The 16,858-nt window shown below is 40.3% G+C and overlaps 3 protein-coding genes across 3 annotated transcripts; 1 reads left to right on the forward strand and 2 right to left on the reverse strand.

The window, feature by feature from the left end:
• Nucleotides 1-66: 66 nt before the first annotated feature.
• On the reverse strand, nucleotides 67-8,916 carry MONOS_2622 (uncharacterized protein; the record flags this gene model as incomplete). The annotated part of the gene is made up of 3 exons (XM_067872554.1): nucleotides 67-8,705; nucleotides 8,755-8,816; nucleotides 8,864-8,916. The coding sequence occupies 3 exons, from the start codon at nucleotides 8,914-8,916 to the stop codon at nucleotides 67-69; spliced, it is 8,754 nt and encodes a 2,917-aa protein (XP_067730777.1).
• A 271-nt stretch (nucleotides 8,917-9,187) lies between these two features.
• Nucleotides 9,188-11,678, reverse strand: MONOS_2621 (DNA primase small subunit; the record flags this gene model as incomplete). Its single annotated transcript, XM_067872553.1, has 8 exons — nucleotides 9,188-10,065; nucleotides 10,275-10,389; nucleotides 10,507-10,573; nucleotides 10,672-10,831; nucleotides 10,934-11,248; nucleotides 11,315-11,463; nucleotides 11,517-11,567; nucleotides 11,630-11,678. The coding sequence occupies 8 exons, from the start codon at nucleotides 11,676-11,678 to the stop codon at nucleotides 9,397-9,399; spliced, it is 1,575 nt and encodes a 524-aa protein (XP_067730778.1). The 3' UTR covers nucleotides 9,188-9,396.
• A 526-nt stretch (nucleotides 11,679-12,204) lies between these two features.
• MONOS_2620 (uncharacterized protein) lies at nucleotides 12,205-15,776 on the forward strand (the record flags this gene model as incomplete). The annotated part of the gene is made up of 8 exons (XM_067872552.1): nucleotides 12,205-12,291; nucleotides 12,370-14,464; nucleotides 14,589-14,698; nucleotides 14,934-14,947; nucleotides 15,058-15,095; nucleotides 15,197-15,290; nucleotides 15,401-15,578; nucleotides 15,672-15,776. The coding sequence occupies 8 exons, from the start codon at nucleotides 12,205-12,207 to the stop codon at nucleotides 15,774-15,776; spliced, it is 2,721 nt and encodes a 906-aa protein (XP_067730779.1).
• Between the last annotated feature and the right edge of the window lie 1,082 nt (nucleotides 15,777-16,858).

A 16,858-nucleotide genomic window follows, 5' to 3' on the forward strand; every position in this document is an offset into this window, starting at 1 on the left:
CATTGCACAAAATATTTTTATTTCAATTATATTTTTTATTTTTTCCATTTTTAAACTTGCTTGCAATCACATGTGCTTTTTGCTCCACTCAAGCTTTGGAAAGAGGGAGCCAATCTGATTCTGGTAGAGATCGCAGTAAACAATTGGTGTAACATCAACAAGTGCTGGCAAATCAGACAGACGAATATTCAACTTGTTTGCAAGCTGCTCATAAAACGGTACAAGTTTCTGATTTTGCCGAAGAGATTGAGTGATTTGCGTGCGGCTGTTGGATGTTTGAGCAGAAAATGGCGAAACAGAAGAGCGAGTTTGGATGCTGAACTGGCTGTCCCGCCCTGATGAAGAGGATGAGGAGGAAGAGGATGAGGAGGAAGAAGAAGAAGAATTGCTTGAATGAGAAGAAGAAGATTGTGACACAGAAGCAGTTGATGATGATGATGGCAAAGTTGTAGAAGGAGAAGGAGAAGGTGTTGGAGAAGGCGAAGAAGAAGCTGAACGACGTTTCTGATGTTGAATTTGTTGAGGCTGCTTCATTGAAGAATTGGCAGAAACAGAATGCAGAGGAGACGAGCCTGTCTGCTTGTTAATTGAAGACAAAGGTTTTGGAGGAGTTAGAGATCGAGCTGTCATAATTGAAGCAGAAGAAGCAGAAGAAGCAGACGCAGAAGAAACAGGAGATGAGGACGTAGATGATGAAAGTGGAGTAGGAATCTGCTGTTTTTGAGGAGAAGGATATCGAACCGAATATTGAGAAGCAGAAGAATGAGAAATAAACATGCTCAGCTTCTGGAGTGAAGCAGCCTGCTGTCGAAGCGGAGTTGAAAGCGAGGTCATTGTGTGGCTGAATTGCTGGTTCTGAGAAGAAGAAGAAGGGTTGTGAGGTGACTGATTGTTCAGCGGAGAGTGAGAGACGGGTGAGATTGCCAAAGATTGAGGAGTTAGCTGGCGCATTGGAGTGGCTGAGGGAGAATGTGAAGAAGAAGATGGAGATGTTCTGTTATCTGTGTTGTGCATATGCGACAAAGAAAGCATTCGTGATGAGAAAGCACCAGAAGGAGAGGAAGATGAAGGAGACACAGAGAAAGGAGATGGGATCTGCCCTTGTTGCAGAGGAGAAGCCGATGAAATGGCAGAAAGTGGGCGCTGGGTGACTTGCGGGTAGTTCAGAGGAGAGATGGAAGAAGGATTGAGCGAAAGAGAAGGAGGTGGGGTGTGTGTTGTTGATGCAGGAGATATCGACATTGAATTCCGAATGGATGAAGTGGAAGGCGTTTGATGGAGGGAATTGGAATTTTGAGGGGAGTCAGATGGAACGGGAAGTGACTGAGATGAATGTGGAATGACCTTTGAAGTGGATGGAGTGCTGATGGATGACTGGGAAGGCGAAGAGGAAGTCAAAGCTGTTGGAGCAGCTGCCGTTGAAGATGACATTGCTGAAGAAGAAGGCGAAGAAGCAAAAGGAGATGAAGAAGGAGAAAAAGAAGAAGAAGAGGAGGAGGAGGAGGAAGGGTTGGATGGTGAAGAAGATGCGGAAGGAGTTGCAGATTTTGACAGGCCGCTTCCCAAAGATGACAATCGAGGCCTGTCTGCTGCAAGAAAGCGACGTGAACTCAACGAAAAGCGGTTCTGAGCAGAGTTTGTGGGAGAAGTGGAGTTTATCTGAGCAGCCAGAGAAGCAAGTGCAGAAGGAGCAGAAGACATGATTGATGAGAGGCTTGTGGGTGTTTGGAGAGTGCTTGAGAACAATGACGATGATGATGGGGATGACGAAGAAGGCGATGATGATAATGCTGATGATGACGGAGATTGAGAGGGAGAAGAAGATATTGAAGATGAAGTGTCTGCGGGGTTCAGTGGCGATGAAGTGGTCAGGGATATAACAGATGTTGAAGAAGAAGCCGAGGTAATTGGAGTTGCAGGTGTGGTTGTGGAAGAAGAAGAAGGAGAAGGCGAAAATGGTGATGGAGAACTTTGAATGGGCAAGTCTTCTTTCTTGATAGAGAACTCCATCGGCTTTTGAGGCAAAATTGATTCATGAGAATTCGAGAAAGGCACATTCTCTTGAGTCGCAGGCGTTTGAGCAGCTATCTTCTGGTGCAGCATAAACAGCGATGTTGATCCATTTGTGAGTGATGTCTGAATCTGTCCGATTGGACGCTTGTTGGACAATTCGTGTGAATTAATCCGAGATGTCTCCTGTTTAATCGTTGAGTGTTTTGCTTCTGCCATTTTCCTCGCGTTCCTTTCACTTTCTTTTTGTGCTCTTCTCTGCTTCTTCCTCCGTAAAGCCAGTCGGCGCCTTCGTGATATAACCGGACTTGGAGGTGGCGACGGATTCTTTGGACGCGGCACCTGGCGCGAAATGGGGCCAGTTGTCCTTTTCGTGGCACTTCTGAAACGATATGTGACAAACCCTGAGCTGCCGTCCTGCTGTGTGAATGAGACAAAGCTGTTAAGAACGTTCGGAATGTGATAGCGAACAGGTGCATTGTGCTTGGTGGTTGTGGTTGTGACCATGTCTGAAGACTTGCTTGAACTGAGCAGCCGTTCTGTTCGAGCTGCTTTTAGTTTAGCTCCGCCCATTGCCAACTGATACTCGTAGTACAATCTGTACTCTTCCAAGTTGGTGGGGATGGGGAATGAGCCAACAGATGCAATCCTTGGCAAAGAAACAGGAGTCTGTGTGAAGTAATCAGATGTCGTCTGCCAGAACACTCTGTCTGATGAAGAGGTTGGAAAGACAGTTGTAGATGAAAAAGAAGGAGAAGAAGGAGAGAAAGGTGTTGATGAAGCAGAATTATCTGCCGAGTCTTTTCTGTTGTTGAGTCTCAAATTGAATGAAACAGGTGCTCTGCGTACCATCTGTGCCCTCATCACACTCTTCCACAGCTCGTCTTCGCTTTGAAGGAGCGACAGCTGTCGATAGAAGGATGTCATCAAAGGCGAGGAAGGATGTGGGAATTGCAAAACAGACGACGAAAATGAAGATTTCTTGTTGTTTCGTGAAGAACCCTTTTCGTTTTCACTCTCATTTTCATCTTCATCCGTACTGATTCTCTTCGCAATGGAAGATAAAAGATGTGTGTGGAGATGAATTCGTGTGCCAAAAAGCGGGCTGTTCTCATAAAAATCAAGACAAGCCTCAGGATTAGCAAAGGAAGGAATCGTCTCTTTATCACTAGATGATGAATAAGCTGTTATATTTTTCTTGTTCGATTCACTCGAATTGTTTTCGCTTCCTGTGAACTCTTTTGAAGCTGGTTTTTCACCGCAAGTGAGCAAGCGAGGATACGGGAATGAAGGCTGAGGCAGATCTTTCTCCAGCTCAAGTGATGCTCCTTTCTTCTTCTTTTGTCCGTTCGACATTTCGTTCAAAAATCTGATCCGCTGCACAACATCGAAGGCATTCATGTAGCGGCTCTTCGCTTCTTCCTCGTTGTGAGAGAGGATTCCAGACAGCATCTTCGAGAAAAGTGCAGAGTTGTGTGCCGTCAGAAGACGCAGATTATCTTGAAGCATCAGAATAATCGCATCGACGATGGAAATGGAAGAATGAATAATTGCGTCATTTGAAGAATTCATTAATTTTGTGTTTGTTGAGACATCATCAGAATTTGTTTCTTTTCTCTGTGCATTTCTCTTTTGAACTGTCATCGATTTTGTTTCTTTCGTTTCTTTTTCTTTGGAAAATGGATTTGAAGCGGCTGAATGCAACGAATTTAGCAGATTGTTCTTTCTTGTTGCCATCCTCTTTTGATGCTCTATCTTTCTTTTTGCAATTTTCTCCTTCATTTTTATGATTTCCTCTTCTTCCTTTTTCAGTTTCTCCGAATCATCATCTGCGCTCTTCTGCAACAGAGAAGGTGATTCAATCGCTTTTCTTTCCATATTTTTCGATTTCTCCACAAAACCCCCCAGCTCGTTCCAGCATTGCTGCTCTGATATCATCCGCTGCTGCACTTCGCTCAAAGAAATGCCATCCAACGGAGCCCACCATTCGTCTTCTCCAAATGTTATGGACATTTTCAGAATGTTCTGCGCAACGAAATCTTTGCTGCAGATCTCAGAAGAGGTGAGATGATGCAGAATAAGTTGCAGTGCAGGTCGTGTGTCGAATGATGGAGAAACTAAATTAAAAGCATCAGAATCTATTGAAGAAGATGATGATGATGAAGGAATGCAGATATCTATTTTTTGAGGAAGTGTTAACGAAAACGAAAACGGAGACAGACTCAGAGCATCCAGAACAGGCCGTGGAGGAGGAGGCAGCAACGATTCTGAGAAAAGTGGTGACAAACAGATTGATCTGAGCTTTGTGGCACCAAAAGTGGCGTGCTGAAGATGGTGTCTTGGGAAGAGCGAAGGATACATTGCAGACAGCTCGTCCAGCGACAACTGGCAATCTGCAAGAATTGCTTGCTGAGTCAGTGCGGCTGGTTGCCTCACAAACGAAGTGTTTGTTCTGCCCTGAAACTGGGCGTCGCTGGAGGAGCTTGTCGTGTCTGTGCTTTCGTCGGTTGTCGAGTCGTCGTCTGAGTTGCTGCGCCCAGCTTGATTTCTGCGGGAGTTCGACTGCTGAATGGCTCGGGAGAAGTTTAGGGCGTATTTCACTTTCTTCGAAGGGACAGGCACAGCAGGGTAAATAAAGGCATCATTTTCGTCTGGGCTGAGGTATTCCTGAACTTCGGTTGTTTTTGGAGGTGGCTCAACAATGTACACATCACTCTCTCCCTGAACCTCTGTTGACTCTGACGATTCAGACAGGTCTTTCAATTCTTCTGTTTCGAATGATTTTGTCACTTCAATTGATTGAATGGATTCTTTTATTTTGTTTATGTCTGCAGTTTCTGCTATTTCTGGTGTTTGAGGAGGTGTTGTTATCGCTGAAACATGTGTCTCTTGCAAAATCTCTGGTTGTTGCTGTGATTGCAATGACTGTTCACTCTGAACAGATGCTGGCAATGTCTGAGAAGATTCAGAACCATCTGGCGAAGAACTCGCAAATTGCGTGTCTTCTTCAGATTTCTTTTCTCTTTCGTCTTTGACCCGTTCATCATCAATGCTGTTCTCTTCGATTTTTCCTTTATCATTATATTTAACTTCAGAAGATATTAAAGAAGGCAAATTTACTCTCTCCTTTCTCTCCTTCTTTATTGTCACAGTGAAATATTTTGGTGTGGCCTCCCTGTCACCTTCATTTGTCTTCCATTGCAGCATCTCCAAGTACGTTTTTGGTCTTCGAAAAGCAAACGCAACAACTTCAGGTGAATGTGTCTTATTTGGGAAGTATCCTTCTTCTTGAGGAAGAAGTGGAAACAGGAACGAAGAGAGAGCGGCTGAAAGAGAGGCAGACGGGCTGAATGTGGATCGAGTGGCAAAGTAGTAATCGTCGTGTGTCAGCCCATGCAGCTGCTCAAGCTGTGCAATCAACCGAGATCCCGACTGTTTCTTGCTTTGCTCCTCAGACGAATACTTTCCTTCTTCGGTAGCATTATGAGATCCATCTTGAATGGCTGATGCTTTTTCTTCTTTGAGCGCTTCTTCTTCCATCGCAATCTGAGCAGACACAGAAGAAGTTATAAACAAAGCTGAATTTTTCTCGAATGGCGATTTCAAAATGCGTTCAGTGATGTCTGTTTGGCTTTCTTCCTTCAATTCTGCCGGTTCCTCTTTCAGTGACTTCTCTTCTTTGACAGCTGCTGCCTGCTTTTCTTTGTGTTCCTTGATAATTGCTTCAGCCTTCACGAGAATAGATGACACATCCATTCTTTCTCTTTCTGCCTCCTCTGCATAGTTTTCAATCTGTGCTCGTATCATTGAAATGATCTCTTCTTTGATTTCAACGAAAAATGTTCCCATAAAATCAATCAATGTGAAATATTCTTCAGTCAGTGATGATCCAACAAGGAACTGCGACGAGCCACGAGTCGAGTTGGCAATCACACGCATCGATGAAAACATGGAAGAAGTTGGGAAAGGTGATGACGTTGAAATAGGAAGACCATCCAAACGATTAGAACCTTGTTGTTCACTGATCGGAGTCTGGCCTTTAGAAAGAGAAGGAAATGGAAGAAACTGAAACGGAAGCTCGAGCAGATCTTTCCATATTTTATCTTGCTTCTCCGGTGGCAAAGTCAAAAATGGAGCCGGCAAAGAAAGATAACCATTCTCATCCTTCAAAGAATTCATCATTTCACGCGCTTCGGGAGGCTGTGCAACAGGTGGAGGGACAGTTCTCCATTTGATCTCTTCCATTGATTGAATGCGTGTCTGCGCATCGTAACTTTCTGACAAACCATTCCTTCTGATTTGCAAATATGATGTTGAAATATCTCCATCTCCATCTCCATTTCTGCTTCCTTTCCCAGCATTGCGTAATGAAACAACCTTTACCACATCCAAAAGTTGCTTCCATCTTCTGTGATTAGCCATAGAAACTGTTTGTGATTGCACAAGTGACAGAGAAGCGGAATAGCAATGAGGCCAATGCTGTGGAGGTGCGAGACTTGGAGGAGGCATCGGAGTATGAATGCAAAATGATGCGATGTTTTTGGTTGGAAATGGAAAGATGGGAATTGCTTGCCTTCTTTCCTCTTGGTTGTGTTCTTTTCTATCTTGCATTGTTATCAACTGTCCAGCCATCAGCATCTCTAAGTACTTCACGAGCAGTGATACTGTCTTTCTGGCAACAGCCTCTTGAAACGGGATCTTAATTCCCAGTGCCAGAGCATCTGTTGCTTCGAGCAAATGCCCTCGCTGTTCAGCTAGTGCTCTCTTGGTTTTCATTCTCATCAGCGTCCTTTCACTGTGCTTCTTCTTCTTCTTCTTCTTCTTCTGCACCTTCCTCACATTGCCTTCCTCATCAACCTCCTCTTCTTCTGCATCTGTTCCACTTGTTTCTTCGTCAGCAAACTGAAAGCATGTGCGAACAAAAGTCGATTCTGCAACATTTCCAATCGAAAAAAGACCTTTCACAGCATCATCCATCGCTCGCTTCAGGCTCTTTTGGACACTCGATGATGACAACACAGAAGAAGATGGCGTGGTGTGTGTAAAGTCGCGCCCAAACAACGGATAGAACATCACAGACAGCAACTGTGCTCCAACTCCATTTGGAGCAAAAGGTTGCATTTTTGTGTGATCTCGCGCAGAAACAGGAGCGAGTGAAGTGCTGTTGATCATACCGTTTATCATATTTTGAGCATGTTTGATTCGATCTTTTGTCCAGTCACGTTTCAAAATAGTGTCAAAAATACGTGTTGAGACTTCAACTTCAGTCTGATTCATTTTCAGACCAATCAACCCAAATAACTCCAGCAATGCATCTACTCCTTCGCTCAGCATATTCACATGTAGCATTTCCTTTTCAATCTCTCTTGCGCGCCCTCTTTCTCTCTCTCTCACTTTTTCTCCCCCTGGTGCTTTGATCGCGCGCATACCTTCATCAAGAACGGATAATCGCATTCGAACACGTTCTATTTGTGTTGCCAGAGACTGTGATGACTTGTCTCGCTCCATCTCCAATCTGCTTTCCAGTTTTTCCACAGCCATTTCCCTTGCTCTTGCTCTCACCCTCAGCCCTGATAATCCAATTGGTAGCATCGGCTTGATTGGAGACAGTCCAGTTCCCGATGCAGCAGATAGCAAGCGCCGCTGAGGAAGGATATGCCTCCCGCGCCCAGCCTGCCCGCCTGGCCTAGACGGTCGCACAATTCCCGAATGGAGGCTGCCCTGAGCTGTCAGCGAGACGCCTCCAAAATGAGATGCAACGCGGCCTCTTTGGCGGTGGAAAGCAGTGGCTGGCTCGTTCTCAGTAGATTGAGCAGTCGTGCCATCTGTCGTGGTCTTGATCGGCTTGACAACAGAAGGATGAGTGACAACGTATCTGCTAACAGGCATGAAGAATTGGTATAAATGACTGGAGATCCACGGACGGCGCAGGACGGCATATTTGCTTCGAAAGTTCAGATTGATGATGGGGAGAGGAGGAACATCCAGTTCTGAAGGATTTGTGGGATCTTCTGAAATTGCCGCAGAAGAAGAAGAAGAAGAAGAAGAAACAGAATTTGATGAGGAAGATGAAGCAGAAGAAGATGATGATGCAGAAGCTTCTTCTGCTTTTGGCAAAGAAATTGTCGAATCATCTTCGTTAGCATGTTGATCAGGCTGTACACTTAATGAGTTTCCTTCAGATGCATTCTCCGTTGCATTATCTTTCTGATCTTTATCTCCTTTCTTGTCTGCTTCTTCATTTTGCTTGCTTTCATTATTTTCAGTCTTTTGTGTGTCTTGCCTTCCAGTAAGCTCCTCAATAGGAAGACAGCCAATAAACTGTCCTTTATAAAATGAACAATATTGGCTTATTCCTGCGGTGTGCTCACCATTATATGCAATGCGTAGTTTGAATTCTCGAATATCAGACTGGGTTGCGTCTCGATGCTTATGAGTTGTCTTTTTGTCTTTCTTTGTTTTCTGTTTTCCCTTCTGTTTTTGGCTCAATTGAGCGTCTTCAGTTAAAAAATTATCTTCCAGGTTGCGAGAAAGAAGCTGTGGATCTACCAAATTTGAAAGTATTTTCTTTTTATCTTCCCACACTCTTTTTTGTTTATTAAACATTTCCCCTAAAGTGTCCGAAACTCCAAAACCAACTTCAGGATAAAATTTTTGTGCCTGATGATTGCATTGAAATTCAAGTGAAGGAATGTCTGTAAAATTTCAAGTGCATTGAGAAAATTGTTTTAAAAAAAGTCAAACCTATTTCATCGTCCGTAGAAGGAACTATTGAATTTTTTGGGGAATCTTGTGCTGAACTTTCTCTAAAAATCAAATTTTAACAATATAAAAGCATTTATAAACAGCAAACTGATGACTTAAAGCCTGAATGTCAAATTTTGAAAGATTATTTGCAACAATCATTCATATAATAATATAAAATATAAAATAAAATTGAATGCAATGTTAATATAATATTGATGCTATTGTAAAAAAGAATAAGCCTCTATAAATTGAAATTATTAAGAAACTTATCAAAATATGATTTTCAAACTTTTCTTTGCTGATTGCCTAAATTCAGATGTGATCCATTGCAAGCTTAATGGATTATTACGTTCAAATGTTAGGATTAAATCTTCATTTGCTTTTGTTGTCGTATCTATGCTTTCTAACTTCAAAAGATCATCATCAGAAATCATATCAACAACATTTTCAGTCTTGCAAAGTTTTTGTGTTAACGCAAAAAGGTCCTGTGACTTTTTAAAAAATGTCTGAAATAAGTCTTCAGCCATTTTGATTTATGGCTTTAACAAAAAGAAAAGCAGAAAATAATTTTTAAAGAGAAAATAAAGCAAATAGTGGGTGAAGTGTAATTTTCTGCAATTATTAAAAACAACGCTGTATTCATTCTTTCCATGAATCAATCATTGCTCTGCATGCTTTTACATATCCTTCGAAATGTTGCTTTGCAACAGGATTATTTGTACTTGTGACATCTTCAACATTTGGAGCATATTCATACCACAAAAGTGCTTCTTGCATTGGCTTTTCTTCAATATCCATATCCTTCGCAGTGCTAACCGCTGTTTCTTCACTTTTTGCTGTTATTGGTTGTACCTCTTTAACCAAAGGAACTGAGGCATCAAGCTCTGGCTTTATTTCTTTCTCTTCTTTAACTTCGTCTTCTTCATCTTCATCTTCGTCAGCAAGTTTCATTCGTTTCTTTCCAGCAAATTCAACCTCAAGTTTATCTTTTGGATCCTCTTTGATGCTTGCCTGTTCTTCTTTCATTGCCATTTTCTTTTTAGCCAACAGAAAACGACTCAGTGAAGATCCCCTTGGCGAAAGAGGAGGACTTTTCACAGAAGAAGATGAAGAAGAAGAGCTCTCAGAACTGCCTTCAGCTGCATCCATCCCAAACATTGCCTGAGAAGGAAAGTCAGTGAATTTTCTTTTGGAGATGCGAGAGAGATACGGTTTGAAGTCTCTGAAATGCTCTTCGGGAATTGGCACACAAATCAGCCCTGTTTGTGGATGGATGGTCCAAGGTGATTTCAGAAGATGGTTAAATTTCTAATGTTTGAAACAATTTTTTATTTTAATTGGGAAAAAAAATTAGCAGAAGGCAAAAGAAGGAAATGAATTATCATGAAACATTTATGAATGAAAAGCATTTATGAATTATCAATCGACATAAGCATGATAGAATATTATATTCCAAATAGAAAGGTTTTATTTAAAAAAAAAAAAAAAAAAAAAAAAAAAAACTTCAAAAGCCATACCATTGACACGTTTTCATCAAGCCTTGGGAAGCAACAGTACAACTTAAATTTAGTTAATGCATAATCAAGAAGCATATCTTGCGGATTTGCAACATTCATGTGAAGAATTGTATTCCTGTTGGATATACAAAAGAAAAAAGAAAGAAAAGAAATAGGAAAAAGAAAGAAAAGGAAAAGGTGTAAATATTGAGTTTAAACTGAATTTTTAAATAGAATGATTTTTAAAGCTAACCAGATATCATAAGAAGAACTCTGAGATTCAATCATCGTTGTAAATATTTTTCGGATGGCTTTTTTGGCTGTATTGTCGAAAATATCCAATTTGTTTATAAATTCGAGGTATTAATCATAAAATGAAAAAAAAAAAGAAAGAAAGAAATGCAAAATCATTTCAAACCGCTTTCTGTGCAAAAATCTAAAAATGTATCTCGAACTTCAGGTTTCTGAAATACATCCATTCCTCTCAAAATAACGTTTTCAAAATGTTTGTCGATTATTTCAACTGCCTGTAAAAGTGCTGGTGGAAGACAACGTGGAACATTTGCAACAGATCGTTTCTATTGTTAAATAATTTAATTCATTTTGCAAAGTTGTTGACAAAAGAAATTAAGATTGGTTTGTAAAATAGAGTACAAAATAGCATCGTTCTTTCATCACACCTTCACAACACTGCAATATCCAACAACGGCTGCTCGGCACTTCTCATCCAAAAACCGCGCACTTTCATCAAACACCCAACAATGCATACCTCTTCTCCCAGAAAATACCCAAACGAAATGATTCCATCCAAAATCTGTTGAAAGTACTCTGCTAAGAACATCGTGGGCGATCCACATTAATGGCCAGCATTTTTTACACAAACTGGCACCAGAGCAGCACGTTCTTATATCATCATAATCAGTTATATCAATATCAAATACAAGTTCTTTTTGAAGTGGTATCCAATCTTCTCCGTGAAGTTGTCGTTCTTTTGGCTAAAAAATGTGTTATTTTGAAGGAGTTCGGTTTTTAATGAAAAGTGAAAATTATTCAAATCAAACTTCAAAATTGTATACAGCACCAAGATCAAAACGATATGGATGACGCTGAATCATCTCCTCCCTGAAATTTTGAATTGATGAAAACGACAAAAAACGATTAACGTAGCCATCGATCGTCATTGTAAATTCCCTATGCGTAAAACATTCGTCTAAGTGTGTGCGTTCGTTAAAACAATCGCCAATTCAAATTAAACGTTCAAACCGTCATCATTTCGATATAAATCATAAAATTCTTTGTAGGGAAAGTAATTTTCTAAAGGACAAATATTTTATTTTAATTGACGTTATTCTCATTAATCAATTTTTCGTTCATACTAAAATATGAAGTGCATCTGCTGGGAGGAACGACAGCGTCTTTTTCCATTCGAATTTTGCGTTATATAATAATGGGAATGATATATCATCAATAAAAAATATTTGAACTTTTGCAAAAGAATAAACAGTTAATTATTGATATTTTTTTATTTTCTTTTCCTGAAAAAATCACCATAATAATATTATTTTTGAACTCTTAAACTTCCTCACTTCTTATGGCTCCTCCTTCAAGTCTTACACAAAAACTAATCGATGAATTTTTTAAAGGAATTAAGAGTAAATCGCTTTCTGATAGAATTTCGAAGCTGCAAGAGATGTTTAGGCTGATAATTGTTGGTTTGATATTGTTGTTTTTTCAGGAAATTTCAGAATAATTTTTGTAAAAATAGACAAAAAATGTGCTCCTCTTTTGATTGAAAAAGATGTCATTTCGAACTTTCTGGAAATTCATTTGAAAGAACCACCAGGAGAATTTCGAGTTTGATTTTTTTCAAAATTGAAATTTGACTTCTGAAGATCTTTTTTATTTTGCTGTGATTTCAAATACATAATCTAAGGAACTTGGAGAAGGTTTTATGAACATGTTATGCATTCGAATGAGATCACATAAAGGTGTTAAATTGACAATTTCATTCATGTCCTACTTAAGTGATCTTGCCAGAGTTTGTTCAACCTTGTTGTTATGCTTTTGTTCTACGTTGTTTCTTCTTACCTGTGTCATCCAAATTTTAACGAAATAGGATCAAAATCCTGCGGTTGCTTTGATCGGTAGAAATATTATCCTTCCACTTTTGAAAGAATCCAAGGACAATTGCGATTTATTCATAAGGACAGATTATTTTCAAAACTTCCATCTTTTGCTTGATCCCGTACCTCTTGATGAAAATGCATCTTCAAGTCAGCAATCAGAAGATCTGCTTAATCAAACACATTCATCTCAGACATCCACTACTAATCTTTCATCATCAATGTCTGCAACTCAACAGCAATCACAGCAGCCTCCTCAGCCTCTTTCTAGCTCGACTTCTTCTTCTTCTGCTTCTGCTTCCTCTTCATTTTCTTCTTTGCCTTCATCATCATCACAGTCACTCCCTCCATCCACCTCGCCATTGCCAGCAGGTTCTGCATCTCCTTCTCTGCTGTCTGAAGTGTCTGTCGAAGAGAAGCTGTTCATCCTCGATGCCATCTACGCCATCATCGAGAACGAAGGCGATCTGGATGCGCTGGAGCCAGCTATGGTGAGCGTGTCGCTGCTTATCGACGACCTCAGAAAAAGGAAAAATGCCGAAAAGAGGAAAAAGCAGCAAGGAGCAGGAGGTGACAGCGGAGCAATGAAAGGAACACAGAGCAGCATTAGCGAAAGCGGAAGAGAGAAGGAGAAAGAAAAAGAAAAAGAAAAAGAAAAGGAGAAGGAGAAAGAATCAAGTGGAACAGTTGGTCCAGCTGAGATGAAGCTGTACACACAGGCGTGTGCTGTGTTCCATTCCTATCAGTTTGTGTGCCAAGAGTGGGTCTCTTCGCTCTCAGACAAAGCACAGGCCGAGCTAGCTGCATCGCGCAGCGGGTCAGATCAGTCGCCAATGAATTCAACTTTCTCTCAGAATGCGACTTATTCGCCGATGGTGTCATCAGCCTCAGACACGTCTGTGTTGAGGCAGCCGCAGATGCAAGCGACCCAATCGTCAATCAGCTCGAGCTCCATTCTTCTGACTCCGGCGCAGCAGGCCAAGCAGCTCCAGTCGTCGGCATACGCTGCCTCTGCCCAGCGCCTGCACGCCTCGCAGGCTGCACAAGACTCTCCACGCACCACGTCCTCCCGTTCTGCCCTGGCTGACTTTGCATCTCCTTCGAAGATGGCACATTCTCCGCTCACATCATCTGCCCGAGGAAGAGGAAGACAGATGCCTTCCCGCTCTCCTTCACAGTCACCATCCAGATCGCCTTCATCTCCGCTCAGCCCATCTTCTTCGTCGCCCCGGCGGCGCTACGACAAGCTGCAGCGGACTGCGCGGCCAGCAACAGCAACGACGCTGATGACAGAGACGACGAATGCGAGTGACAACAGCGACTTGTCGTCGGCGCAGTCGCTGTCGCAGCACCAGCTCATCCAGACGCTGGTGAAGGAGAAGAGCTTCCTGCTGGCTGAGCGGGACGAGCAGAAGCGGCTTGTGGACTCGCTCCGCATCAGCCTCTCTGACATCATTGCGCAGCAGAGGAGGAAAGACGCCGAGATCAACATGATGAAGCGTGCGCTTGCTGTGGCGCAGAGGAAGATGCGAGATGCTGGAATGGATGGGGAAGGCGGGGCAGGCGTCGGAGGTTTAGGAGGAATGGGAGGGATGGGGAGCATGAGTGGAACACTAACAGCGGCAGAGCTGCCAGGCATTCGAAGAGACTTGCTTTCTTCCAGCAGAGCAGACAGCAGCCAGCGGGAGATGATGTCGATGCGGCCGGCGAGCGGGTCGCCAGCGGGGATGCTCAACGTGGGTGCTTCGACTGCTCAGCTGCTGTCAGGGCCAGGCGGCTCTTCAGCAGCCGCCATGCAGCCGTTCAGCCCCGGGGCAGGTGCTGGTTATGTGCCGTCACCTTCTCCTTCTTCTGCTTCTGTCGCAGCGTCGGCAGGCTCGTTTGGGCGTGGCGGGATGGCTACACAGCCCTCGCAGCCACATCTGCGCAGCGCCACGCAGACGCCCAATGCAGCGTATCAACCAGGCGGAAGGGCGGTGCATGAGTCAGGTGCTGTCACATCGACTGGGTCATTTCCTCCGCTGTCAACAACAAACAGTGCGAAGCAGTTGAGCCAGGCGAATCTGATTCAGAGGATGGAAATACGATGTGTGAAGTTCTTTTAATTTATTTTTTTATTTGTTTATTATTCATTCATTCATTCATATGATTTTGATTCCTACATTTCCACCATCATACAATAAAACAAACGATAATGATTTTCTTGACTCAGCGATCTCGTGCTGCTACAGCGACAGTTCAGCCTTTTTGAAGAAAGAGAACACATTCACACTGCTCAAAGACCATTTCAACACAATTCAGTTCGGCCCTGTTCTTGCTACTGTGTGCTATTTTACTGTGTTTTTATTTATTTATTTATTTATTTATTTATTTATTTATTTATTTATTTATTTATTTATTTATTTATTTATTTATTTATTTATTTATTTATTTATTTATTTATTTATTTATTTATTTATTTATTTATTTATTTATTTTATGGTTTATCTATTCTTCATTGTTTTTTTTTTTTTCAAATAAATAATTTCTTTGATTATTAACGATATTACAATTACAGGGTGTATGGCAATTGTATGTATTTTCTGTTTCAAGCACTTTAAAGCATAATTTTTTTCACTTTGATTTATTTCAATTGCAAACCATTTATTAATCTTTTCTTTTATTCTAATTTTTTTTTTTAGAGAAATTTCAATTCTCCACACAAAAAGAAGAATATTTCGTATGTTTCATTTGTCTATCAGTGATGATTTAACATATTCATATCTTTTCAACAAATATAAACACTTTTTTTTTCTATTGTTGTTGGTGTTGTTATTAAAGATTTCGGAATAATAGAAGAAGGCACGCCAATTCCTGCCTCGTCGTCTTATGTCGGCGCACCTGAATATCCACAAAGCGCATCTCTTCGAACTTTGTTTGTTGTTTTTCTTAGCTGAGAAATAATTATTATTTTATTTCTTCCTTTCTTTCTTTCTTTCTTTCTCATTGAATGTATATGCGAATGACTGAATGTTGTGTTTCAAGTGGAATAATTTGCCATCGTGGACAATCCATTTATTGCGGTGATATGGATGCTGATCAGGGTGATCTGTTTACTCTCGAAGTTGATCTAAATTCCTCTCCGAGTCGTCTATTTTTCTTTAAGAATCATGTGCAAATCAACTCATTTCTGTCAAATTTGCCTCCGCAAGTTAAATTTGCTGTGTGTTAATTCGGAAAACAATCTGAAAAGATTTTTCAAATTAACCAATAATTCTTTTTTTTTTAATGCTTTTATTTACATCTAACAATTCAGGTAACTGTAATGGAGCAAGATGATTCCGTTGGACTGAAGCTGTTGCATGTTAAGGGAGGAACAACTGCTACCGTTGAAGGTCAAGATATTTTATGGGGTTCATAATTTTTAATTTTGAAAATATTGTGTATTTATTATATTATTTGGAGAATGATAACTTCAGAATTGCTCAACCTTTTCTCGTTTTATTGTAACTAACTTTATCGGAAAAGAATTTATTTTAATGCAAAATTTTTATAAGTCTGTTGACCTGTTAAACAAAATGAATGAATAAAAAATGTAAGAATTCCCAAATTATTTTCATCAAACAAAACAATTAACGAAATATAATTAACTTCAAATATGAAAACAAATTTTGAAGGTTAGATAATTACCCCAGTTTATAATATCTAGACAATAAAAAGAAAGCACTCTCAAATCTGAAATGTTTGATATGAATTGAATAAACGTCTCAAATTCAAACTACTGTTCAATAAAAAAAAAGGAAAAACAATATATTTATGTTCAAAATGTTCTTTTTGAAAGAAAACAATTGTTGTTGAAGGCAAATAGTTGTTTTTTTTCACTCACAAAAAGTGAAAAAGTTAAACAATATATAAAACGAGCTAGGCAGGACTTGAACCTGCAACCTCCTGATCCGTAGTCAGGTGCTCTATCCAATTGAGCCACTAGCCCCTGGAATAGCGTGTCAAATACCCGGGAATAATTCCCTTTCTAATTATTAAAAAAGATCAAACATAAATAAATCCCATTTTGAGTACAAATTAAAATATTCTTTGTGATTTTTCTATCTTATATGAACAAGTTTGAGTGAAACATTTTGTAATTTAACAATTCATTAAAATGTTTGTTATATTCTTTCTTTATTTTTTTTTTCCAACTTCTAATTCTCTAATAATTTCTTTTTCATATTGTTCATTCTATTTTTCGATAAATCCAAACTAACGCAAGAATAATAGATATAATTATTCACCACAATTCATGTGGAAGAATGTGCAAATAATGTTTTGTAAAAAACAACAAGTTTGTTCAGTTTTAATTGTTTTTATATCATTATTTGGTTTGTAATTAAATATTCTCATTGTGTGTGTAATATTCGCTAATATAAATGTTTTTATTGATTATTACGTTACGAATTCTTTCCAGTTGTTAGCAATCAAAAGACTGTACTTAAATGTACTCGCGAA

Source organism: Monocercomonoides exilis, assembly GCF_001643675.1.
Source record: "Monocercomonoides exilis strain PA203 chromosome Unknown scaffold13-1861174, whole genome shotgun sequence".
In the NCBI taxonomy this organism is placed as follows: Eukaryota; Preaxostyla; order Oxymonadida; family Polymastigidae; genus Monocercomonoides; species Monocercomonoides exilis.